General features: G+C 57.6%; 1 protein-coding gene across 6 annotated transcripts in view; it reads left to right on the top strand.

Moving 5' to 3' along the window:
• LOC140357840 (syntaxin-binding protein 4) overlaps positions 1-25,371 on the top strand; it is a 162,326-nt gene that overhangs the window by 13,617 nt on the left and 123,338 nt on the right. Inside the window, exon 1 of one of the 6 annotated variants that reach the window (XM_072442365.1) lies at positions 3,498-3,639. The exons of 4 other annotated variants lie outside the window; for them this stretch is intronic. Coding sequence is in view for 1 of the 2 variants with exons in the window: in XM_072442364.1 (XP_072298465.1) it covers positions 9,521-9,567 (47 nt within the window). In the remaining variant the exon portion in view is untranslated. Of the gene's footprint in view, positions 1-3,497; positions 3,640-9,459; positions 9,568-25,371 lie in introns of those variants that run through there. One more of the 6 variants, XM_072442364.1, reaches the window with a different exon arrangement.

Raw genomic sequence — 25,371 nt, 5'->3', positions numbered from 1 at the left:
TGGGGAATGTGAAATGGGGAGGAAATATGTAACTTTTTGAAAGGGAACTGGACTTAGTAGACAAATGTAGTAATTAGTCATGAAACCTGAAGGTGGCAGCAATGCAACATATTGGATGCAAGGTGCCATTAAAGGACTAAGAAGAAGATGTCACTGGATCAACACTGTCTGTCCATATGTTGGTGTAATCCCTCATTCGTCCAGGCGTGTTCCATAGTAGAAAAAGCTTCAGTTGTAGTCATCTGGACTCAGTTTGAAAAAATAGACGTTTCGACTCTCATCCAAGAGTCATTGTCAATAAAAGAATTTAGATCGAGAACTCCGATATTAATACTGTTCTGTGGTAAGACCCGCCCATTGGGAGGAGCCTTCCTGAAGTAGAAAGAGTTGTTTGTTTCAACAGAAACTCCCCCCTTGTATCTACCGAGCCTATTCAGAATCTTAATGGGCTATTAGAATCCTCTTTGTCTTTGTGAGACCCTGGCTCACAAAGGGTGATTCACTCAGGGTGGTTGAGCCAGGGTCTCACAAAGACAAATGGATGACACTGGAGTTTGAACGCCTTTCGACCAAATTGGTGTGTGCAAATAAATAATGTATTTTATTATTATATTTTTTGTGATGTTTTCGTTGCTGTTAAATTATTTATTTTAAAAAACCTATTGCTTATTTTTTAAGCAATAGGTTGTGTTTATGTTCAACATAATCTCAGATGGAGGGCAGGGCCTTTGTAACTTTGTGGAAGATTTCCTGTTTTTGAAAGAAATGCCCAACTCAGAAATTCATAAATGTTTCTCTTTCTCATTATTATTAGGTTCGTTTATGGCTTAAAGTCCTTTAACTGACAACAATAACGCCTTTTGAGTTGAATAATTGCACCACTTTCTGAGGTTATAGTAAAAAACTCATTTAAAATTTGTGTATTTATCATACAGAGAAGATGTTGAATTTTCTATCATGTGGACAGGCCCTGTAATTACAAAGATACAGTACGAACCATAACCCAGCGGCCCTGATTTTGTCGCTGTCCATGGTCCTGGCTCTCTCTCCTTAAAGGGCTTTAGTGAGCTGTTTTATTTCTCAGGCAGTTTTTCGGTATGTGCAGGCATGAAACTGTTGTCCCGACCTACTGATGTGACGGGATGTGTCAGATAAATAGCCATGGGCTGTGCAGCATGCCATTGTTCTGTGGTGCGATTCCCATGACAAGCTGTGTAGCCAAGTCACCAAACCAATGTCAATGTCCCATGCCAAACAGCAAACATAGATTCATTAGATCCATGAGATTTATTTATCTTGTTTTATCTTTCATTAAATGAAAGCTGGAACAATATTTTAGAACTGGAAATAATATATATACTGAAAACCACACTTGACTTTCTACTAGTAAGATGTTCCCTCATCAAGATTGGCAGGGGAGGGAATTACCATGGGTAAATATGCAAAAGCTAGCTTAAATGTTAACAGGTTAATGTAAACATACAGTTGTAACAAAGATGGTTTGAAGCAGAAATACTCATTATCAAATATTGATTTATGCAGATGATGTCACAAATCTGGAAAATTTGGTCTTGTGAGTCTCAGAGAAGAAGCAGAGATAAATTCAACAACAAATATATATTTTTATACGTCCTTTAATTCAAAAAGATCAAATCTGAGCTCCAGAAAATGAAATAAGTAACTTATACAAAGAAAATTATGTTCTATAATGAGTCATATTATGACTCATTATAGAACATAATTGTGCTAGTTTTCAATAACATTTTTGTAACGCCCAAAATCACAACAACAGTTGCCTCTGAGGGCGACAGTGAAAAACAGATTAAACAATGTCCGTGGGGACGAGGGACAATATTCCAGAGTCCCCTGTCCTTAGACCCTCCTTCTCGGCCAGGAAAAACTACACAAAACCTTCTTGGGAAAAAGTAGAAACCTGGAGGAGTTCCAGTGAAGGAGAGATCTGACTCTCACAGACGGACACGAGGGAGACTGGAGCTGGACCACCTCAGGAGGAGAACCAGATCTTCCAGGCAGATGAAGAACTGTTCATATGGAGTATAGCAGGTAGTGAGAAAAAGAAAAGGCAATGTTTGCAAGTGGAATTGAATATAAAATATTGTTTGATAGAATAAGTAGTCAGAAGAAGAGGATAGTGCTCAAGCTGACATACTTCCCCCAGCATAGTTGCTCCCAGGGCAGCGTAGCTGAAACTGTAGGTTTATATTTCTGTTCCTAACTGGCCTGATCATAAGCGATTTCAAAGAGGAACGTTTTAAGCCTGGTCTTAAATGAAGAGACTGTGTCGGTCTCTTTAACATGGGCCGGGAGCTAATTCCATAACACAGGAGCTTGGGAGCTAAACGCTCTACCTCCTACTGTGCTTTTAGAGACTCTCGGGACTGCTCTGTTTGGATGATATGGTACAATAGCATCTTTGAGGTAGGATGGGGCCATGTCATTTATGGCTTTGTAAATCAGGAGTAGGATTTTAAATTTGATTCTAAACTCGACAGGAGGAAGTGAAGAGACTCCAGCACCGGCGTAATGTGCTCTCTTCTTTCAGCTCCTGTTAGTAATCTTGCTGCTGCATTTTGAACCAGTTGAAAGCTTTTTAATGGAGCTTTTAACAATAATATTTGGAAAAGGGTTTACTGGGATTGTTCTGTTTAAGTGTTATTGTGTTGATGGCATAAAGTAGTTTTAAAATAGTTTATTATGATATTTTTTCTGTATAAATATCTCTGTATTGGTTTTGGTGACAGGCCTAGTTTTTTTAATAAAAAAAAACATATATTGTACCAAAACTTGTTGAGATCCACACTACTGGAATTAAACACTGGATTTTGAGTGTTATGTAATTCCCTATCCAATCAAATCAAAGCCCAACAGGGAAGAGTTTAGGTGCCCAGCCCAAATATTGGCAACAATTTGTGTAAGAACCATAGCATCATTGTTGAGAAAGGAGATGGAGACAGGGCAGAACATGCTGTAGGTCAGAAACGTCCCCATTCAACTGGACCTCTGGACACAACCTGAGGAAGTTTTAGAGACTGCGGGGCGCTGTCTGCGGTTAATTCTAAAGTATTTTATTCCTCGTTACCCTGGAAGTAACAAACGAAAGCAGCGCTCTGATTGGCCGCCCAACAATGAATGCATGGGATTAATAACAAAGGGTTTGTGAGAGCTGGGAACGAATGAAAACCAGTTCAATTCAAGGAATTTATTTCAAAAAGGCACAATTCCTGTATTAAATAAGTTTCAACGTTTCTGTTAAATGAGAGTAGAACGCTGAGTAAGAGGACCATTCTAAAGCTGATTGAATGCTGACAGCGGCGCGTCTGCACATGGTGCATCAATATCATATGTCGTGCAGCTGTATGTTAAGTGCACACGGGTCTGTGCCCTGTGGTTCTTGTGAGCAGGCTGATCCTGAATAGTGAGTGAAAAAGAAAGGAAACCGCGCGCACTGAAGCCTCTTCACGCACGCGTCCTTGGCGCGGGCCGGGGGTGGATTTGTGCGTGATCCTTTTCCTAAGCTCTCTCAGAGTTACACCGCGTGACGCTCTCTCCCTCCCGTGTGCGCGCAGCGGTTGTGTCGGAGTAAACATTAACGTTAAAGGTGCCGCTGAGCTTCGCCAGGTAAGTGCTGGCGCGGTCCTCTGCGCGCACACGACACATGCTCACCTCCCAAACAATGGCATTAGCGCGGGCCATCCAGTAACAGCTTTGTGTCTCATCACTGTGGCTTAAAGCCAGGACTATGTGGAACGTGTTGCATGTGCCCTGTCTGTGCTTTAGGCTAATGAAGAAAGGAATGCATTCCTGTCCGCTCAAGGTGTACATTTCATTTGTTTTGACTTGCTTTGATTTAACTGAATGCAGTTAAATTCATTTTTGTAACGTCAGAAATCACAACAGCAGTTGCCTCGAAGGGCGGTATTAGGATGTGCCAGAACAAGGAAATAATGAAATATGCTGATTACTCCATTATTTTCTGCCTCTTTAAGGATGATGAGAACAGCCACGCACCGCAGTTGACAATTTTGTTCTCTGGTGATGGATCTCATATAGCAAACACTAAAGACATGATTGTGGGCTGAAGAAACCTCATAAGCACAAAGTCCCTTTAATTAAAAGCCAAACCATGGAGCAAGTGCAATCTTTAGGACCACCAGAACTTTGAAGAGAACCTGAGGTGGTTTGTAAAAAGGGTCAGCAGACTACACTGTTTGAGTGAACCCTTTCATAAGATGACAGTATTGTCATGCCTTTATTTAAACGTTTTTTTTTTTTTTTTTATCTTTGTCTTTAGTGTCACTGGTGGGTGGGGAGTCCTTGCCCCAAGTGGAGGAGTTCAAGTATCTCGGGGTCTTGTTTACGAGTGAGTGAAGGATGGAGCGTGAGATCGACAGGCGGATCGGTGCAGCGGCTGCAGTGATGCAGTCGCTGCATCGGTCTGTTGTGGTGAAGAAGGAGCTGAGTCGAAAGGCAAAGCTCTCGATTTACCGGTCGGTCTACGTTCTGACCTCACCTATGGTCATGAGCTTTGGGTAGTGACCGAAAGAACAAGATCGCGGATACAAGCGGTCGAAATGAGTTTCCTCCGCCGTGTGGCTGGGCGCTCCCTTATAATAAGATAAGGTGAGGAGCTCAGCCACACGGGGGGAGCTCGGAGTAGAGCCGCTGCTCCTCCACATCGAGAGGAGCCAGCTGAGGTGGCTCGGGCATCTTTTCCGGATGCCTCCTGTGCGCCTCCCTGGGGAGGTGTTTCGGGCATGTCCCACCAGGAAGAGGCCCCGGGGAAGACCCAGGACACGCTGGAGGGACAATGTCTCTTGGCTGGTCTTGGAACGCCTCGGGATCCCCCCGGAGGAGTTGGAGGAAGTGTCTGGGGAGAAGGAAGACTTGGAGTCCCTGCTTAGACTGCTGCCCCCACAACCCGGCCCCGGATAAAGCGGAAGAAAATGGATGGATGGTCTTTAGTGTCATGGTTTGGAAGGCATCTTCAGCTCGAACGGTCAAATGGTTTGTTTACAAGACACGTATTGGTCTTTTGTCTGATTATTAAAATTATTAAACATGTTTTCTGAACATCAGATCAGGATATTATCAATCAAGATCTAGGATATTTATTTTCTTTTACAGTCAGGCTGTATCAGTACATTAGGAAAAAAGTTTTTTAGTTACTTTGCTCCATATCTATGGAACAAAACTGGATATTCTTGTGCCATTTTATAAATTCAAGGCACTCAGGCTTCGCTGGATTTTATCCCTTATTGTATGTGATATTATATGTAACTTATTTTTTAAATAATAATATTTGTTATTGTTATATTCATGATTTTATTGACATTTTATTTGGATATTCTGTACTTGTGTGTGTTTTGAGAACACAGGCCTCATAAAAAGAGGGCTTCCCTCATTGAGGTCTTCTCCTGTGTATGTCATTCAAACGTGAGCTTGGTCCACCTCAGAGCAGCGCAGCGTCCCTGTAACTGCAGGTCCAGAGGGTCCAGAGGGTCCAGAGGAGGGACAGACTCTCGGCCGAACAGCGGTGCAAAAACAGCTTTGCTCCTGCTACTGTCACTTTGCTGGAGAAACTTTAGATCGCGTCTCATCTTTTTTATCCAAGAGTTAAGTGCTTCACGTTTGGGTAACTTCTATAAGTTTTCCCTCACTACGTTGGAGCGCCATGTGAGCACTTCACCTTTAGTTTTGGTCTGTGGTGTGATGACAGAACAAATCCCACGTGCACAAATGAAGTACCCCTGAAGCTTAATGTGCACCAGAATCATCAGGTTATTAATAAAAAAATGCAATATTTGTGTAATTGTGGCCGTAAGTGGCGGCTGGTCACTCTTTGTCTGCTGTCCTTTATGGGTTCACTGTGGCCGTTCCAAAGACGCAGTGTCCAAACGGGTGCGCCTGTCTGGACTCGTGTGTCCAGCTCATGCGTGGGACGGCGAGGGGATTAAATTGCTGTCTCTAAATGGGGAGCGGGCACTGCATTAATGTGTTTACAGCTAAGCCCCTCCTGTCCCGGTGTGAGCGCGTGCACGGCTGGACCGGGCCCCCGCCTACCCCACTTTCACGGATTAGCTCCTATTTTAATCCCCCGTATGATGTGTGATTGGCTTTTAGAAAGGCTGGATACTACAGGCAGCACTCATGTCTTCCATGTTTTGGTCAGTTTTGTCTGCAACTTGTTAACTCAAATAATACATCATATCCATGTTTTTGTATCTAACATGACAAAAAAGTGAAGCAAGACATTTAAACCTGTCTCTTTCCATTCATGAAAACATGGTGGCAGAGTGGTTAGCACTCACAACAGACCAGGAAGCTTACTTGATTCTGGTGGTTTCCTAGGCTCCTGTTTCCCCACCACCCCAAAACATGCACAAGAGGTAATATCCTCCTGGTAGATCAGACCAAGACTGGCTCCTGATCTAAGCTGCTTCTCACGGCTCCTGAGGAGCGTCCCCAGTGGCATTGAGTGGACAAGTTTCCCTTTAACATAAAGTGACCTTAGGTTTACCCCTATCCTTAACCTAACATTACATGATGAAATGTCCTGCATTTTCACACTTTTTAGTCAAGAGCAAACTGCTCATCATCAGAACATAATGTCGGTGTACTCTCTCATTCGTCCATTGTAGGAAAAAGTTCAGTTGTATCATCTGGACTCAAAGAAAGAAAACGATTCGTTTCGACTCTCATCTAAAAGTAATTCTCAATCTGCGAATTTAGACCGGGAACTCCGTAAGCCCTGCCCACTGGGCGGGCCCTCCTGATGACCAAAGTTGTTGGTTTCAAACGAAACTTACACCTCTTTGTTTTCTATCAACTAGCCTCTTGTTTACTATCAGTCCTTTAATGGGCTATTAGTTTCCCTTATGTCCCTGGCTCACTCTCTATCTCTTCCCATAGGACCTGATTAGCATCCAAATGCCCTGGGCGTTTGATTGTCTTTCTTTTTTAACAAAGATTGCCTCTTTAACTCCTCTTTCAAACCATATTTTTTCCCTGCTTATGTCAACATTCACATATGTAATGGAAGCTTGAAGTCTTAGCTTTCTTATTGTAATAAAAAATGATTAGCATTCAACTCAAAAGCCCCCGTTGTCACACAGCGTGGGGCTGGTTCTTCCTGTTGTTGTTGTTGTTGTTGTTGTTAATGGTGTTTTTCTTTTTTCTTTTTCGTTTCACTTATTAATAAACTGTAAAATTGGGGAATTCTTCCAGAGTTGCAGCTATAGACTCTACAAAAGGATATGATTAATATGATGATCATGACCATTTATGTCCCATGACACAGCCCCATATCAACCTCAAGTCACCTTTTGACATATAGTTAAGCTACATATGGCTTCAGCTTGAAAAGTAAAAGATTTAACTTCCTGAGATCAGGCTTTTAGCTGCATATTCGAATTTTCATATTCTAATACCCTTCAGGCTTTAACAACAAAAAGCTTGGAAACAAAACTCTTTGAAAATTACACAGACCTTTAACATTATACATTGTGTTCTCATTTAAATGTTTTTGTGTGATTGGAAAATATTAAGGAGAACAGGATAATAAGCATAAAACAACAGCGTTCCCTGGTGTGGTTATAAAAAAGCAACGTGACAACCAACTCCGGCCTCCCACAGGCTTGAGGTTTATCCTTTTCCCTCGCCGCGTGTCGCCTTGACCCATGCGTGGTCTGGAGCCAGCTCCGAGCTGCTTCTTTTTCAATTCAACTTGACTTATTTTTGTAACGCCCAAAATCACAACAGCGGTTGCCTCGGAGGGCGACAGCAAAAAGCAGATTAAACAATGTTCATAGGGACTTGGCAATGTCTCTACATCCCGTGTCCTTAGACAAATGTCCCAAGCTCCCCTGTCCTTACTTTCCGGCCAGGAAAAACTACGAAACCTCCTTGGGAAAAATTAATAAACCTGGAGGGGTTCCACAGTGAAGGAGAGATCTGACTCCCTCAGACTGACAGGCGGACATGAGATAGACAGTGGAGCTGGAGCTACTCAAGGAGAACCAGTTCTTCCAGGCAGATGAAGAACCGTTCATATGGAGTAGAGACCGCTTCTCCAGGGACTCGAGGAGCATCTGGGTCCAGAGGTCATAGATGTGCCTGTTCCACTCTCTGCGGGAAGTGGGAAAAGAAGAAGAAAAGGCAATGAACAGATTGCAAGTGAAATTAAATATTAAATACCGCGGTGAAGTTTGTTTCACGTTGGACGTTGGATATTCGTCTCCACAACTAGAGCGGGAGCTTCCTCTGAGTGTGCCCCGCCTGCAGGAGCTTGGCGCGGGGAGCTGCGCGCAGAAGTGCCGCTTGGTGCGCCAGTTAGGGACCATCTCTAAAGTACGGTTTGTTTAAAAATGTGTTATCTTAAAAAATATCAACCATATCTATGTTTTAAAAATGTAGCCCGTGTGCGTGATACCTGGAGACTCAAACTACTATAATCACTTAGCGTTTACCATCTAGGTTACCCGACTTAGGAACTATTGAAAAGAATCCTTGATTTTAAAGAAAAGTATTCCTTAAAATTCTACAAAGGGTTAATTTGTAAAAATAAAAGGTGTGCGTGATATCTGGAGAGTCAAACTACTATAATCACTTGGGTTTGACTTTCCAGGTTACCCGACTTAGGAGCTATTGAAAAGAATCCTTGTTTATGACAAAAAATATTCCTTAAAATTCTACAAAGGGTTAATTTGAAAAAGTAAAAGATGTGCGTGATACCTGGAGACTCAAACTACTATAATCACTTAGCGTTTACTAACTAGGTTTGCTGACTTGAAAATTGAAAAACTATTGAAAAGAATCCTTGATTTTTGACAAAAAATATTCTTTAAAAATCTACAAAGGGTTACATTATTAGCCCAAAAGGACTATGGCATCTAGGATTAGCAACTTGTATTCATGCTCAATGTTTTTGTTGTTTTGGAAAAATATACATATGATATTTTTTAAGATAACACATTTTTAAACAAACGGTACTTTAGAGACGGTCCCTAACTGGCGCATTGAGCTCCTGCAGGCTGGGCACACTCAGAGGAAGCTCCCGCTCTAGTTGTGGAGACGAATGTCCAACGTTCAACGTGAAACTAACTTCACCGCGGTTATTAAATATCGTTAGAATCCTATCAGAGGATCGTGCTCAAGCTGCCATACTTCTCCAGCATAGTTGCTCCTGGAAGCGCAGCTGGGAAACTAGGTTTTGTATTACTAAACTATAGGTTTTTATTTCTTCTTCTAATTGCATCGGTCTTGAATTGACCACGTATTTGGGAGAAACATACGCTCATGTAAACGGGAGATCAGCCTCCTGCGCATACTTTAATTCTTCGGACTGACTTTGGTTATGTAAGAGATTAGTCTGAGCTGCAGGTGCAGCCGGAGCGCGCTCAGAGGCGGCAGAGCGCGGCAGAGCGCGGCAGAAGAGAGGACGCGATGCGGCTGAGCAAGGCGCACGGCACACGCTGAGAGCAGAGGGCAGCCCCCCGTGACAATGCCCACGTTCTCTGTCATGCTCAAGGGAGCGGTGCTCATCAGCAGGTAAGAGCGCTCCTGGCGCGGCTCGGTGCGTGTTGCTCTTGGTGGTCGGGTGTTGGATGATGCGTGGTTTGCACGTGTGCGTGTTCTAAACACCAGCGCACTCGCAGTAAAGAACCTGTGACTTGTGCCGTGAAGCTGCATTTACAAAGGGAGACCCGGGCTGGTGGTCATGCTGTTCTTTACAGCCACACCAGGGGGCGCTGTGGCGTGACTTCTAGAATCTGACAAATGTTATAGCCCGTTAAAAGTCAGGTCTTTAAAATGGCCTTCAAACGCATGACTAAGATGATCCCAATCTCAATCTGAGCCCTTTGGAATTAGAGTCTGGACTCTTTTTGAAACCGAGACTGTAGTTTCTGCCTCTGATTCGGATCTACTCTGATCAGAAGTGGTGAGAGCTCTGCTCAGAGTAAAGCTGCTGCTGGAGAGAGCGGACTGACATGTCTGTGGTTATGACCAGTCTTTCTTTGGATGTTTTTTTGAAACCCAGTAGTGTGAGCATCACTGGGGCTGGTGGTGGAGTCTGGGGCTGGTGGTGGTGGAGTCTGGGGCTGGTGGTGGTGGAGTCTGGGGCTGGTGGTGGTGGAGTCTGGGGCTGGTGGTGGAGTCTGGGGCTGGTGGTGGTGGAGTCTGGGGCTGGTGGAGTCTGGGGCTGGTGGAGTCTGGGGTTGGTGGTGGAGTCTGGGGCTGGTGGTGGTGGAGTCTGGGGCTGGTGGTGGAGTCTGGGGCAGGTGGTGGTGGAGTCTGGGGCTGGTGGTGGTGGAGTCTGGGGCTGGTGGTGGAGTCTGGGGCTGGTGGTGGAGTCTGGGGCTGGTGTTGGTGGAGTCTGGGGTTGGTGGTGGAGTCTGGGGCTGGTGGTGGTGGAGTCTGGGGCTGGTGGTGGAGTCTGGGGCTGGTGGTGGAGTCTGGGGCTGGTGGTGGTGGAGTCTGGGGCGGAGTCTGGGGCTGGTGGTGGAGTTTGGGGCTGGTGGTGGTGGAGTCTGGGGCTGGTGGTGGAGTCTGGGGCTGGTGGTGGTGGAGTCTGGGGCGGAGTCTGGGGCTGGTGGGGAGTCTGGGGCTGGGGGTGGAGTCTGGGGCTGGTGGTAGAGTCTGGGGCTGGTGGTGGTGGAGTCTGGGGCTGGTGGTGGTGGAGTCTGGGGCTGGTGGTGGTGGAGTCTGGGGCTGGTGTTGGTGGAGTCTGGGGTTGGTGGTGGAGTCTGGGGTTGGTGGTGGAGTCTGGGGTTGGTGGTGGAGTCTGGGGCTGGTGGTGGTGGAGTCTGGGGCTGGTGGTGGAGTCTGGGGCTGGTGGTGGTGGAGTCTGGGGCTGGTGGTGGAGTCTGGGGCTGGTGGTGGTGGAGTCTGGGGCTGGTGGTAGAGTCTGGGGCTGGTGGTGGAGTCTGGGGTTGGTGGTGGAGTCTGGGGCTGGTGGTGGTGGAGTCTGGGGCTGGTGGTGGTGGAGTCTGGGGCGGAGTCTGGGGCTGGTGGTGGTGGAGTCTGGGGCTGGTGGTGGTGGAGTCTGGGGCTGGTGGTGGTGGTGGTGGAGTCTGGGGTGGAGTCTGGGGCTGGTGGTGGTGGAGTCTGGGGCTGGTGGTGGTGGAGTCTGGGGCTGGTGGTGGTGGAGTCTGGAGCTGGTGGTGGTGGAGTCTGGGGCTGGTGGTGGTGGAGTCTGGGGCTGGTGGTGGTGGAGTCTGGGGCTGGTGGTGGTGGAGTCTGGAGCTGGTGGTGGTGGAGTCTGGGGCTGGTGGTGGTGGAGTCTGGGGCTGGTGGTGGTGGAGTCTGGAGCTGGTGGTGGTGGAGTCTGGGGCTGGTGGTGGTGGAGTCTGGAGCTGGTGGTGGTGGAGTCTGGGGCTGGTGGTGGTGGAGTCTGGGGCTGGTGGTGGTGGAGTCTGGGGCTGGTGGTGGTGGAGTCTGGGGCTGGTGGTGGAGTCTGGGGCTGGTGGTGGAGTCTGGGGCTGGTGGTGGTGGAGTCTGGGGCTGGTGGTGGTGGAGTCTGGGGCTGGTGGAGTCTGGGGTTGGTGGTGGAGTCTGGGGCTGGTGGTGGAGTCTGGGGCTGGTGGTGGTGGAGTCTGGGGCTGGTGGTGGAGTCTGGTGGTGGTGGAGTCTGGGGCTGGTGGTAGAGTCTGGGGCTGGTGGGGAGTCTGGGGTTGGTGGTGGAGTCTGGGGCTGGTGGTGGAGTCTGGGGCTGGTGGTGGAGTCTGGGGCTGGTGGTGGAGTTTGGGGCTGGTGGTGGAGTCTGGGGCTGGTGGTGGTGGAGTCTGGGGCTGGTGGTAGAGTCTGGGGCGGAGTCTGGGGCTGGTGGTGGAGTCTGGGGTTGGTGGTGGAGTCTGGGGCTGGTGGTGGTGGAGTCTGGGGCTGGTGGTGGTGGAGTCTGGGGCGGAGTCTGGGGCTGGTGGTGGTGGAGTCTGGGGCTGGTGGTGGTGGAGTCTGGGGCTGGTGGTGGTGGTGGTGGTGGAGTCTGGGGTGGAGTCTGGGGCTGGTGGTGGTGGAGTCTGGAGCTGGTGGTGGTGGAGTCTGGGGCTGGTGGTGGTGGAGTCTGGGGCTGGTGGTGGTGGAGTCTGGAGCTGGTGGTGGTGGAGTCTGGGACTGGTGGTGGTGGAGTCTGGGGCTGGTGGTGGTGGAGTCTGGGGCTGGTGGTGGTGGAGTCTGGAGCTGGTGGTGGTGGAGTCTGGGGCTGGTGGTGGTGGAGTCTGGGGCTGGTGGTGGTGGAGTCTGGAGCTGGTGGTGGTGGAGTCTGGGGCTGGTGGTGGTGGAGTCTGGAGCTGGTGGTGGTGGAGTCTGGGGCTGCTGGTGGTGGAGTCTGGGGCTGGTGGTGGTGGAGTCTGGGGCTGGTGGTGGTGGAGTCTGGGGCTGGTGGTGGAGTCTGGGGCTGGTGGTGGAGTCTGGGGCTGGTGGTGGTGGAGTCTGGGGCTGGTGGAGTCTGGGGTTGGTGGTGGAGTCTGGGGCTGGTGGTGGAGTCTGGGGCTGGTGGTGGTGGAGTCTGGGGCTGGTGGTGGAGTCTGGTGGTGGTGGAGTCTGGGGCTGGTGGTAGAGTCTGGGGCGGAGTCTGGGGCTGGTGGGGAGTCTGGGGCTGGGGGTGGAGTCTGGGGCTGGTGGTGGAGTCTGGGGCTGGTGGTGGTGGAGTCTGGAGCTGGTGGTGGTGGAGTCTGGGGCTGGTGGTGGTGGAGTCTGGGGCTGGTGGTGGTGGAGTCTGGGGCTGGTGGTGGAGTCTGGGGCTGGTGGTGGTGGAGTCTGGGGCTGGTGGTGGTGGAGTCTGGGGCTGGTGGTGGTGGAGTCTGGGGCTGGTGGTGGTGGAGTCTGGGGCTGGTGGAGTCTGGGGTTGGTGGTGGAGTCTGGGGCTGGTGGTGGAGTCTGGGGCTGGTGGTGGTGGAGTCTGGGGCTGGTGGTGGTGGTGGAGTCTGGGGCTGGTGGTGGTGGAGTCTGGGGCTGGTGGTGGAGTCTGGGGCTGGTGTTGGTGGAGTCTGGGGTTGGTGGTGGAGTCTGGGGCTGGTGGTGGTGGAGTCTGGGGCTGGTGGTGGAGTCAGGGGCTGGTGGTGGAGTCTGGGGCTGGTGGTGGTGGAGTCTGGGGCTGGTGGTGGTGGAGTCTGGGGCTGGTGGTGGAGTCTGGGGCTGGTGGTGGTGGAGTCTGGGGCTGGTGGTAGAGTCTGGGGCGGAGTCTGGGGCTGGTGGGGAGTCTGGGGCTGGTGGTGGTGGAGTCTGGGGCTGGTGGTGGCGTCTGGGGCTGGTGGTGGTGGAGTCTGGGGCTGGTGGTGGAGTCTGGGGCTGGTGGTGGTGGAGTCTGGGGCTTGTAGTGGAGTCTGGGGCTGGTGGTGGAGTCTGGGGCTGGTGGTGGTGGAGTCTGGGGCTGGTGGAGTCTGGGGTTGGTGGTGGAGTCTGGGGCTGGTGGTGGTGGAGTCTAGGGCTGGTGGTGGTGGAGTCTGGGACTGGTGGTGGAGTCTGGGGCTGGTGGTGGTGGAGTCTGGGGTTGGTGGTGGAGTCTGGGGCTGGTGGTGGTGGAGTCTGTGGCTGGTGGTGGAGTCTGTGGCTGGTGGTGGAGTCTGGGGCTGGTGGTGGTGGAGTCTGGAGCTGGTGGTGGTGGAGTCTGGGGCTGGTGGTGGTGGAGTCTGGAGCTGGTGGTGGTGGAGTCTGGGGCTGGTGGTGGTGGTGGAGTCTGGGGCTGGTGGTGGTGGAGTCTGGGGCTGGTGGTGGAGTCTGGGGCTGGTGTTGGTGGAGTCTGGGGTTGGTGGTGGAGTCTGGGGCTGGTGGTGGTGGAGTCTGGGGCTGGTGGTGGAGTCAGGGGCTGGTGGTGGAGTCTGGGGCTGGTGGTGGTGGAGTCTGGGGCTGGTGGTGGTGGAGTCTGGGGCTGGTGGTGGAGTCTGGGGCTGGTGGTGGTGGAGTCTGGGGCTGGTGGTAGAGTCTGGGGCGGAGTCTGGGGCTGGTGGGGAGTCTGGGGCTGGGGGTGGAGTCTGGGGCTGGTGGTGGCGTCTGGGGCTGGTGGTGGTGGAGTCTGGGGCTGGTGGTGGAGTCTGGGGCTTGTAGTGGAGTCTGGGGCTGGTGGTGGAGTCTGGGGCTGGTGGTGGTGGAGTCTGGGGCTGGTGGAGTCTGGGGTTGGTGGTGGAGTCTGGGGCTGGTGGTGGTGGAGTCTAGGGCTGGTGGTGGTGGAGTCTGGGACTGGTGGTGGAGTCTGGGGCTGGTGGTGGTGGAGTCTGGGGTTGGTGGTGGAGTCTGGGGCTGGTGGTGGTGGAGTCTGTGGCTGGTGGTGGAGTCTGTGGCTGGTGGTGGAGTCTGGGGCTGGTGGTGGTGGAGTCTGGAGCTGGTGGTGGTGGAGTCTGGGGCTGGTGGTGGTGGAGTCTGGAGCTGGTGGTGGTGGAGTCTGGAGCTGGTGGTGGTGGAGTCTGGGGCTGGTGGTGGTGGTGGAGTCTGGGGCTGGTGGTGGTGGAGTCTGGGGCTGGTGGTGGTGGAGTCTGGGGCTGGTGGTGGAGTCTGGGGCTGGTGGTGGAGTCTGGGGCTGGTGGTGGTGGAGTCTGGGGCTGGTGGAGTCTGGGGCTGGTGGTGGTGGTGGTGGAGTCTGGGGTGGAGTCTGGGGCTGGTGGTGGTGGAGTCTGGTGGTGGTGGAGTCTGGGGCTGGTGGTGGTGGAGTCTGGGGCTGGTGGTGGTGGAGTCTGGAGCTGGTGGTGGTGGAGTCTGGGGCTGGTGGTGGTGGAGTCTGGGGCTGGTGGTGGAGTCTGGGGCTGGTGGTGGAGTCTGGGGCTGGTGGTGGTGGAGTCTGGGGCGGAGTCTGGGGCTGGTGGTGGAGTTTGGGGCTGGTGGTGGTGGAGTCTGGGGCTGGTGGTGGAGTCTGGGGCTGGTGGTGGTGGAGTCTGGGGCGGAGTCTGGGGCTGGTGGGGAGTCTGGGGCTGGGGGTGGAGTCTGGGGCTGGTGGTAGAGTCTGGGGCTGGTGGTGGTGGAGTCTGGGGCTGGTGGTGGTGGAGTCTGGGGCTGGTGGTGGTGGAGTCTGGGGCTGGTGTTGGTGGAGTCTGGGGTTGGTGGTGGAGTCTGGGGTTGGTGGTGGAGTCTGGGGTTGGTGGTGGAGTCTGGGGCTGGTGGTGGTGGAGTCTGGGGCTGGTGGTGGAGTCTGGGGCTGGTGGTGGTGGAGTCTGGGGCTGGTGGTGGAGTCTGGGGCTGGTGGTGGTGGAGTCTGGGGCTGGTGGTAGAGTCTGGGGCTGGTGGTGGAGTCTGGGGTTGGTGGTGGAGTCTGGGGCTGGTGGTGGTGGAGTCTGGGGCTGGTGGTGGTGGAGTCTGGGGCGGAGTCTGGGGCTGGTGGTGGTGGAGTCTGGGGCTGGTGGTGGTGGAGTCTGGGGCTGGTGGTGGTGGTGGTGGAGTCTGGGGTGGAGTCTGGGGCTGGTGGTGGTGGAGTCTGGGGCTGGTGGTGGTGGAGTCTGGGGCTGGTGGTGGTGGAGTCTGGAGCTGGTGGTGGTGGAGTCTGGGGCTGGTGGTGGTGGAGTCTGGGGCTGGTGGTGGTGGAGTCTGGGGCTGGTGGTGGTGGAGTCTGGAGCTGGTGGTGGTGGAGTCTGGGGCTGGTGGTGGTGGAGTCTGGGGCTGGTGGTGGTGGAGTCTGGAGCTGGTGGTGGTGGAGTCTGGGGCTGGTGGTGGTGGAGTCTGGAGCTGGTGGTGGTGGAGTCTGGGGCTGGTGGTGGTGGAGTCTGGGGCTGGTGGTGGTGGAGTCTGGGGCTGGTGGTGGTGGAGTCTGGGGCTGGTGGTGGAGTCTGGGGCTGGTGGTGGAGTCTGGGGCTGGTGGTGGTGGAGTCTGGGGCTGGTGGTGGTGGAGTCTGGGGCTGGTGGAGTCTGGGGTTGGTGGTGGAGTCTGGGGCTGGTGGTGGAGTCTGGGGCTGGTGGTGGTGGAGTCTGGGGCTGGTGGTGGAGTCTGGTGGTGGTGGAGTCTGGGGCTGGTGGTAGAGTCTGGGGCTGGTGGGGAGTCTGGGGTTGGTGGTGGAGTCTGGGGCTGGTGGTGGAGTCTGGGGCTGGTGGTGGAGTCTGGGGCTGGTGGTGGAGTTTGGGGCTGGTGGTGGAGTCTGGGGCTGGTGGTGGTGGAGTCTGGGGCTGGTGGTAGAGTCTGGGGCGGAGTCTGGGTCTGGTGGTGGAGTCTGGGGTTGGTGGTGGAGTCTGGGGCTGGTGGTGGTGGAGTCTGGGGCTGGTGGTGGTGGAGTCTGGGGCGGAGTCTGGGGCTGGTGGTGGTGGAGTCTGGGGCTGGTGGTGGTGGAGTCTGGGGCTGGTGGTGGTGGTGGTGGTGGAGTCTGGGGTGGAGTCTGGGGCTGGTGGTGGTGGAGTCTGGAGCTGGTGGTGGTGGAGTCTGGGGCTGGTGGTGGTGGAGTCTGGGGCTGGTGGTGGTGGAGTCTGGAGCTGGTGGTGGTGGAGTCTGGGACTGGTGGTGGTGGAGTCTGGGGCTGGTGGTGGTGGAGTCTGGGGCTGGTGGTGGTGGAGTCTGGAGCTGGTGGTGGTGGAGTCTGGGGCTGGTGGTGGTGGAGTCTGGGGCTGGTGGTGGTGGAGTCTGGAGCTGGTGGTGGTGGAGTCTGGGGCTGGTGGTGGTGGAGTCTGGAGCTGGTGGTGGTGGAGTCTGGGGCTGCTGGTGGTGGAGTCTGGGGCTGGTGGTGGTGGAGTCTGGGGCTGGTGGTGGTGGAGTCTGGGGCTGGTGGTGGAGTCTGGGGCTGGTGGTGGAGTCTGGGGCTGGTGGTGGTGGAGTCTGGGGCTGGTGGAGTCTGGGGTTGGTGGTGGAGTCTGGGGCTGGTGGTGGAGTCTGGGGCTGGTGGTGGTGGAGTCTGGGGCTGGTGGTGGAGTCTGGTGGTGGTGGAGTCTGGGGCTGGTGGTAGAGTCTGGGGCGGAGTCTGGGGCTGGTGGGGAGTCTGGGGCTGGGGGTGGAGTCTGGGGCTGGTGGTGGAGTCTGGGGCTGGTGGTGGTGGAGTCTGGAGCTGGTGGTGGTGGAGTCTGGGGCTGGTGGTGGTGGAGTCTGGGGCTGGTGGTGGTGGAGTCTGGGGCTGGTGGTGGAGTCTGGGGCTGGTGGTGGTGGAGTCTGGGGCTGGTGGTGGTGGAGTCTGGGGCTGGTGGTGGTGGAGTCTGGGGCTGGTGGTGGTGGAGTCTGGGGCTGGTGGAGTCTGGGGTTGGTGGTGGAGTCTGGGGCTGGTGGTGGAGTCTGGGGCTGGTGGTGGTGGAGTCTGGGGCTGGTGGTGGTGGTGGAGTCTGGGGCTGGTGGTGGTGGAGTCTGGGGCTGGTGGTGGAGTCTGGGGCTGGTGTTGGTGGAGTCTGGGGTTGGTGGTGGAGTCTGGGGCTGGTGGTGGTGGAGTCTGGGGCTGGTGGTGGAGTCAGGGGCTGGTGGTGGAGTCTGGGGCTGGTGGTGGTGGAGTCTGGGGCTGGTGGTGGTGGAGTCTGGGGCTGGTGGTGGAGTCTGGGGCTGGTGGTGGTGGAGTCTGGGGCTGGTGGTAGAGTCTGGGGCGGAGTCTGGGGCTGGTGGGGAGTCTGGGGCTGGGGGTGGAGTCTGGGGCTGGTGGTGGCGTCTGGGGCTGGTGGTGGTGGAGTCTGGGGCTGGTGGTGGAGTCTGGGGCTGGTGGTGGTGGAGTCTGGGGCTTGTAGTGGAGTCTGGGGCTGGTGGTGGAGTCTGGGGCTGGTGGTGGTGGAGTCTGGGGCTGGTGGAGTCTGGGGTTGGTGGTGGAGTCTGGGGCTGGTGGTGGTGGAGTCTAGGGCTGGTGGTGGTGGAGTCTGGGACTGGTGGTGGAGTCTGGGGCTGGTGGTGGTGGAGTCTGGGGTTGGTGGTGGAGTCTGGGGCTGGTGGTGGTGGAGTCTGTGGCTGGTGGTGGAGTCTGTGGCTGGTGGTGGAGTCTGGGGCTGGTGGTGGTGGAGTCTGGAGCTGGTGGTGGTGGAGTCTGGGGCTGGTGGTGGTGGAGTCTGGAGCTGGTGGTGGTGGAGTCTGGGGCTGGTGGTGGTGGTGGAGTCTGGGGCTGGTGGTGGTGGAGTCTGGGGCTGGTGGTGGAGTCTGGGGCTGGTGTTGGTGGAGTCTGGGGTTGGTGGTGGAGTCTGGGGCTGGTGGTGGTGGAGTCTGGGGCTGGTGGTGGAGTCAGGGGCTGGTGGTGGAGTCTGGGGCTGGTGGTGGTGGAGTCTGGGGCTGGTGGTGGTGGAGTCTGGGGCTGGTGGTGGTGGAGTCTGGGGCTGGTGGTAGAGTCTGGGGCGGAGTCTGGGGCTGGTGGGGAGTCTGGGGCTGGGGGTGGAGTCTGGGGCTGGTGGTGGCGTCTGGGGCTGGTGGTGGTGGAGTCTGGGGCTGGTGGTGGAGTCTGGGGCTTGTAGTGGAGTCTGGGGCTGGTGGTGGAGTCTGGGGCTGGTGGTGGTGGAGTCTGGGGCTGGTGGAGTCTGGGGTTGGTGGTGGAGTCTGGGGCTGGTGGTGGTGGAGTCTAGGGCTGGTGGTGGTGGAGTCTGGGACTGGTGGTGGAGTCTGGGGCTGGTGGTGGTGGAGTCTGGGGTTGGTGGTGGAGTCTGGGGCTGGTGGTGGTGGAGTCTGTGGCTGGTGGTGGAGTCTGTGGCTGGTGGTGGAGTCTGGGGCTGGTGGTGGTGGAGTCTGGAGCTGGTGGTGGTGGAGTCTGGGGCTGGTGGTGGTGGAGTCTGGAGCTGGTGGTGGTGGAGTCTGGGGCTGGTGGTGGTGGTGGAGTCTGGGGCTGGTGGTGGTGGAGTCTGGGGCTGGTGGTGGTGGAGTCTGGGGCTGGTGGTGGAGTCTGGGGCTGGTGGTGGAGTCTGGGGCTGGTGGTGGTGGAGTCTGGGGCTGGTGGAGTCTGGGGCTGGTGGTGGTGGTGGTGGAGTCTGGGGTGGAGTCTGGGGCTGGTGGTGGTGGAGTCTGGTGGTGGTGGAGTCTGGGGCTGGTGGTGGTGGAGTCTGGGGCTGGTGGTGGTGGAGTCTGGAGCTGGTGGTGGTGGAGTCTGGGGCTGGTGGTGGTGGAGTCTGGGGCTGGTGGTGGTGGAGTCTGGGGCTGGTGGTGGTGGAGTCTGGAGCTGGTGGTGGTGGAGTCTGGGGCTGGTGGTGGTGGAGTCTGGGGCTGGTGGTGGTGGAGTCTGGGGCTGGTGGTGGTGGAGTCTGGAGCTGGTGGTGGTGGAGTCTGGGGCTGGTGGTGGTGGAGTCTGGGGCTGGTGGTGGTGGAGTCTGGGGCTGGTGGTGGTGGAGTCTGGGGCTGGTGGTGGTGGAGTCCGGGGCTGGTGGTGGAGTCTGGGGCTGGTGGTGGTGGAGTCTGGGGCTGGTGGAGTCTGGGGTTGGTGGTGGAGTCTGGGGCTGGTGGTGGTGGAGTCCGGGGCTGGTGGTGGAGTCTGGTGGTGGTGGAGTCTGGGGCTGGTGGTAGAGTCTGGGGCGGAGTCTGGGGCTGGTGGGGAGTCTGGGGCTGGGGGTGGAGTCTGGGGCTGGTGGTGGAGTCTGGGGCTGGTGGTGGTGGAGTCTGGAGCTGGTGGTGGTGGAGTCTGGGGCTGGTGGTGGTGGAGTCTGGGGCTGGTGGTGGTGGAGTCTGGAGCTGGTGGTGGTGGAGTCTGGGGCTGGTGGTGGTGGAGTCTGGGGCTGGTGGTGGTGGAGTCTGGAGCTGGTGGTGGTGGAGTCTGGGGCTGGTGGTGGTGGAGTCTGGGGCTGGTGGTGGTGGAGTCTGGAGCTGGTGGTGGTGGAGTCTGGGGCTGGTGGTGGTGGAGTCTGGGGCTGGTGGTGGAGTCTGGGGCTGGTGGTGGTTGAGTCTGGGGCTGGTGGTGGTGGAGTCTGGGGCTGGTGGTGGAGTCTGGGGCTGGTGGTGGTGGAGTCTGGGGCTGGTGGAGTCTGGGGTTGGTGGTGGAGTCTGGGGCTGGTGGTGGTGGAGTCTGGGGCTGGTGGTGGTGGAGTCTGGGGCTGGTGGTGGTGGAGTCTGGGGCTGGTGGTGGTGGAGTGTGGGGCTGGTGGTGGTGGAGTCTGGGGCTGGTGGAGTCTGGGGTTGGTGGTGGAGTCTGGGGCTGGTGGTGGAGTCTGGGGCTGGTGGTGGTGGAGTCTGGGGCTGGTGGTGGTGGAGTCTGGGGCTGGTGGTGGTGGAGTCTGGGGCTGGTGGTGGAGTCTGGGGCTGGTGGTGGAGTCTGGGGCTGGTGTTGGTGGAGTCTGGGGTTGGTGGTGGAGTCTGGGGCTGGTGGTGGTGGAGTCTGGGGCTGGTGGTGGAGTCAGGGGCTGGTGGTGGAGTCTGGGGCTGGTGGTGGTGGAGTCTGGGGCTGGTGGTGGTGGAGTCTGGGGCTGGTGGTGGAGTCTGGGGCTGGTGGTAGAGTCTGGGGCGGAGTCTGGGGCTGGTGGGGAGTCTGGGGCTGGGGGTGGAGTCTGGGGCTGGTGGTGGCGTCTGGGGCTGGTGGTGGTGGAGTCTGGGGCTGGTGGTGGAGTCTGGGGCTGGTGGTGGTGGAGTCTGGGGCTGGTGGTGGAGTCTGGGGCTTGTAGTGGAGTCTGGGGCTGGTGGTGGAGTCTGGGGCTGGTGGTGGTGGAGTCTGGGGCTGGTGGAGTCTGGGGTTGGTGGTGGAGTCTGGGGCTGGTGGTGGTGGAGTCTGGGGCTGGTGGTGGTGGAGTCTGGGACTGGTGGTGGTGGAGTCTGGGGCTGGTGGTGGTGGAGTCTGGGGCTGGTGGTGGTGGAGTCTGGGGTTGGTGGTGGAGTCTGGGGCTGGTGGTGGTGGAGTCTGTGGCTGGTGGTGGAGTCTGTGGCTGGTGGTGGAGTCTGGGGCTGGTGGTGGTGGAGTCTGGGGCTGGTGGTGGTGGAGTCTGGAGCTGGTGGTGGTGGAGTCTGGGGCTGGTGGTGGTGGAGTCTGGAGCTGGTGGTGGTGGAGTCTGGGGCTGGTGGTGGTGGTGGAGTCTGGGGCTGGTGGTGGTGGAGTCTGGGGCTGGTGGTGGTGGAGTCTGGGGCTGGTGGTGGTGGAGTCTGGGGCTGGTGGTGGAGTCTAGGGCTGGTGGTGGAGTCTGGGGCTGGTGGTGGTGGAGTCTGGGGCTGGTGGAGTCTGGGGTTGGTGGTGGAGTCTGGGGCTGGTGGTGGTGGAGTCTGGGGCTGGTGGTGGTGGAGTCTGGGGCTGGTGGTGGTGGAGTCTGGGGCTGGTGGTGGTGGAGTCTGGGGCTGGTGGTGGTGGAGTCTGGGGCTGGTGGTGGAGTCTGGGGCTTGTGGTGGAGTCTGGGGCTTGTAGTGGAGTCTGGGGCTGGTGGTGGAGTCTGGGGCTGGTGGTGGTGGAGTCTGGAGCTGGTGGAGTCTGGGGTTGGTGGTGGAGTCTGGGGCTGGTGGTGGTGGAGTCTGGGGCTGGTGGTGGTGGAGTCTGGGGCTGGTGGTGGAGTCTGGGGCTGGTGGTGGAGTCTGGGGCTGGTGGTGGAGTCTGGGGCTGGTGGTGGTGGAGTCTGGGGCGGAGTCTGGGGCTGGTGGTGGAGTTTGGGGCTGGTGGTGGTGGAGTCTGTGGCTGGTGGTGGAGTCTGGGGCTGGTGGTGGTGGAGTCTGGGGCTGGTGGTAAAGTCTGGGGCGGAGTCTGGGGCTGGTGGGGAGTCTGGGGCTGGGGGTGGAGTCTGGGGCTGGTGGTGGAGTCTGGGGCTGGTGGTGGTGGAGTCTGGGGCTGGTGGTGGAGTCTGGGGCTGGTGGTGGTGGAGTCTGGGGCTGGTGGTGGAGTCTGGGGCTTGTAGTGGAGTCTGGGGCTGGTGGTGGAGTCTGGGGCTGGTGGTGGTGGAGTCTGGGTCTGGTGGAGTCTGGGGTTGGTGGTGGAGTCTGGGGCTGGTGGTGGTGGAGTCTGGGGCTGGTGGTGGTGGATTCTGGGGCTGGTGGTGGTGGAGTCCTGGGTTGGTGGTGGAGTCTGGGGCTGGTGGTGGAGTCTGGGGTTGGTGGTGGAGTCTGGGGCTGGTGGTGGTGGAGTCTGGGGCTGGTGTTGGTGGAGTCTGGGGCGGAGTCTGGGGCTGGTGGTGGTGGAGTCTGGGGCTGGTGGTGGTGGAGTATGGGGCTGGTGGTGGTGGTGGAGTCTGGGGCTGGTGGTGGTGGAGTATGGGGCTGGTGGTGGTGGTGGTGGTGGAGTCTGGGGTGGAGTCTGGGGCTGGTGGTGGTGGAGTCTGGAGCTGGTGGTGGTGGAGTCTGGGGCTGGTGGTGGTGGAGTCTGGGGCTGGTGGTGGAGTCTGGTGGTGGTGGAGTCTGGGGTTGGTGGTAGAGTCTGGGGCGGAGTCTGGGGCTGGTGGGGAGTCTGGGGCTGGGGGTGGAGTCTGGGGCTGGTGGTGGAGTCTGGGGCTGGTGGTGGTGGAGTCTGGAGCTGGTGGTGGTGGAGTCTGGGGCTGGTGGTGGTGGAGTCTGGGGCTGGTGGTGGTGGAGTCTGGGGCTGGTGGTGGAGTCTGGGGCTGGTGGTGGTGGAGTGTGGGGCTGGTGGTGGTGGAGTCTGGGGCTGGTGGTGGTGGAGTCTGGGGCTGGTGGTGGAGTCTGGGGCTGGTGGTGGTGGAGTCTGGGGCTGGTGGAGTCTGGGGTTGGTGGTGGAGTCTGGGGCTGGTGGTGGAGTCTGGGGCTGGTGGTGGTGGAGTCTGGGGCTGGTGGTGGTGGTGGAGTCTGGGGCTGGTGGTGGTGGAGTCTGGGGCTGGTGTTGGTGGAGTCTGGGGTTGGTGGTGGAGTCTGGGGCTGGTGGTGGTGGAGTCTGGGGCTGGTGGTGGAGTCAGGGGCTGGTGGTGGAGTCTGGGGCTGGTGGTGGTGGAGTCTGGGGCTGGTGGTGGTGGAGTCTGGGGCTGGTGGTGGAGTCTGGGGCTGGTGGTGGTGGAGTCTGGGGCTGGTGGTAGAGTCTGGGGCGGAGTCTGGGGCTGGTGGGGAGTCTGGGGCTGGGGGTGGAGTCTGGGGCTGGTGGTGGCGTCTGGGGCTGGTGGTGGTGGAGTCTGGGGCTGGTGGTGGAGTCTGGGGCTGGTGGTGGTGGAGTCTGGGGCTGGTGGTGGAGTCTGGGGCTTGTAGTGGAGTCTGGGGCTGGTGGTGGAGTCTGGGGCTGGTGGTGGTGGAGTCTGGGGCTGGTGGAGTCTGGGGTTGGTGGTGGAGTCTGGGGCTGGTGGTGGTGGAGTCTAGGGCTGGTGGTGGTGGAGTCTGGGACTGGTGGTGGAGTCTGGGGCTGGTGGTGGTGGAGTCTGGGGCTGGTGGTGGTGGAGTCTGGGGTTGGTGGTGGAGTCTGGGGCTGGTGGTGGTGGAGTCTGTGGCTGGTGGTGGAGTCTGTGGCTGGTGGTGGAGTCTGGGGCTGGTGGTGGTGGAGTCTGGAGCTGGTGGTGGTGGAGTCTGGGGCTGGTGGTGGTGGAGTCTGGAGCTGGTGGTGGTGGAGTCTGGGGCTGGTGGTGGTGGTGGAGTCTGGGGCTGGTGGTGGTGGAGTCTGGGGCTGGTGGTGGTGGAGTCTGGGGCTGGTGGTGGAGTCTGGGGCTGGTGGTGGAGTCTGGGGCTGGTGGTGGTGGAGTCTGGGGCTGGTGGAGTCTGGGGCTGGTGGTGGTGGTGGTGGAGTCTGGGGTGGAGTCTGGGGCTGGTGGTGGTGGAGTCTGGAGCTGGTGGTGGTGGAGTCTGGGGCTGGTGGTGGTGGAGTCTGGAGCTGGTGGTGGTGGACTCTGGGGCTGGTGGTGGTGGAGTCTGGGGCTGGTGGTGGTGGAGTCTGGAGCTGGTGGTGGTGGAGTCTGGGGCTGGTGGTGGTGGAGTCTGGGGCTGGTGGTGGTGGAGTCTGGAGCTGGTGGTGGTGGAGTCTGGGGCTGGTGGTGGTGGAGTCTGGAGCTGGTGGTGGTGGAGTCTGGGGCTGGTGGTGGTGGAGTCTGGGGCTGGTGGTGGAGTCTGGGGCTGGTGGTGGTGGAGTCTGGGGCTGGTGGAGTCTGGGGTTGGTGGTGGAGTCTGGGGCTGGTGGTGGAGTCTGGGGCTGGTGGTGGTGGAGTCTGGGGCTGGTGGTGGTGGTGGAGTCTGGGGCTGGTGGTGGTGGAGTCTGGGGCTGGTGGTGGAGTCTGGGGCTGGTGTTGGTGGAGTCTGGGGTTGGTGGTGGAGTCTGGGGCTGGTGGTGGTGGAGTCTGGGGCTGGTGGTGGAGTCAGGGGCTGGTGGTGGAGTCTGGGGCTGGTGGTGGTGGAGTCTGGGGCTGGTGGTGGTGGAGTCTGGGGCTGGTGGGGAGTCTGGGGCTGGGGGTGGAGTCTGGGGCTGGTGGTGGCGTCTGGGGCTGGTGGTGGTGGAGTCTGGGGCTGGTGGTGGAGTCTGGGGCTGGTGGTGGTGGAGTCTGGGGCTGGTGGTGGAGTCTGGGGCTTGTAGTGGAGTCTGGGGCTGGTGGTGGAGTCTGGGGCTGGTGGTGGTGGAGTCTGGGGCTGGTGGAGTCTGGGGTTGGTGGTGGAGTCTGGGGCTGGTGGTGGTGGAGTCTAGGGCTGGTGGTGGTGGAGTCTGGGACTGGTGGTGGAGTCTGGGGCTGGTGGTGGTGGAGTCTGGGGCTGGTGGTGGTGGAGTCTGGGGTTGGTGGTGGAGTCTGGGGCTGGTGGTGGTGGAGTCTGTGGCTGGTGGTGGAGTCTGTGGCTGGTGGTGGAGTCTGGGGCTGGTGGTGGTGGAGTCTGGAGCTGGTGGTGGTGGAGTCTGGGGCTGGTGGTGGTGGAGTCTGGAGCTGGTGGTGGTGGAGTCTGGGGCTGGTGGTGGTGGTGGAGTCTGGGGCTGGTGGTGGTGGAGTCTGGGGCTGGTGGTGGTGGAGTCTGGGGCTGGTGGTGGAGTCTGGGGCTGGTGGTGGAGTCTGGGGCTGGTGGTGGTGGAGTCTGGGGCTGGTGGAGTCTGGGGCTGGTGGTGGTGGTGGTGGAGTCTGGGGTGGAGTCTGGGGCTGGTGGTGGTGGAGTCTGGAGCTGGTGGTGGTGGAGTCTGGGGCTGGTGGTGGTGGAGTCTGGGGCTGGTGGTGGTGGAGTCTGGGGCTGGTGGTGGTGGAGTCTGGAGCTGGTGGTGGTGGAGTCTGGGGCTGGTGGTGGTGGAGTCTGGGGCTGGTGGTGGTGGAGTCTGGAGCTGGTGGTGGTGGAGTCTGGGGCTGGTGGTGGTGGAGTCTGGGGCTGGTGGTGGTGGAGTCTGGGGCTGGTGGTGGAGTCTGGGGCTGGTGGTGGTTGAGTCTGGGGCTGGTGGTGGTGGAGTCTGGGGCTGGTGGTGGTGGAGTCTGGGGCTGGTGGTGGTGGAGTCTGGGGCTGGTGGAGTCTGGGGTTGGTGGTGGAGTCTGGGGCTGGTGGTGGTGGAGTCTGGGGCTGGTGGTGGTGGAGTCTGGGGCTGGTGGTGGTGGAGTCTGGGGCTGGTGGTGGTGGAGTCTGGGGCTGGTGGTGGTGGAGTCTGGGGCTGGTGGTGGTGGAGTCTGGGGCTGGTGGAGTCTGGGGTTGGTGGTGGAGTCTTGGGCTGGTGGTGGAGT

This window comes from Eucyclogobius newberryi, unplaced genomic scaffold (genome assembly GCF_026437365.1).
Source record: "Eucyclogobius newberryi isolate DKJ021-1_F unplaced genomic scaffold, fEucNew1.0.hap1 SCAF_13, whole genome shotgun sequence".
Taxonomy (NCBI): domain Eukaryota; kingdom Metazoa; phylum Chordata; class Actinopteri; order Gobiiformes; family Gobiidae; genus Eucyclogobius; species Eucyclogobius newberryi.
Note: the sequence above shows the minus strand (reverse complement) of the source record. Positions and strands in the feature narration are given on the sequence as shown.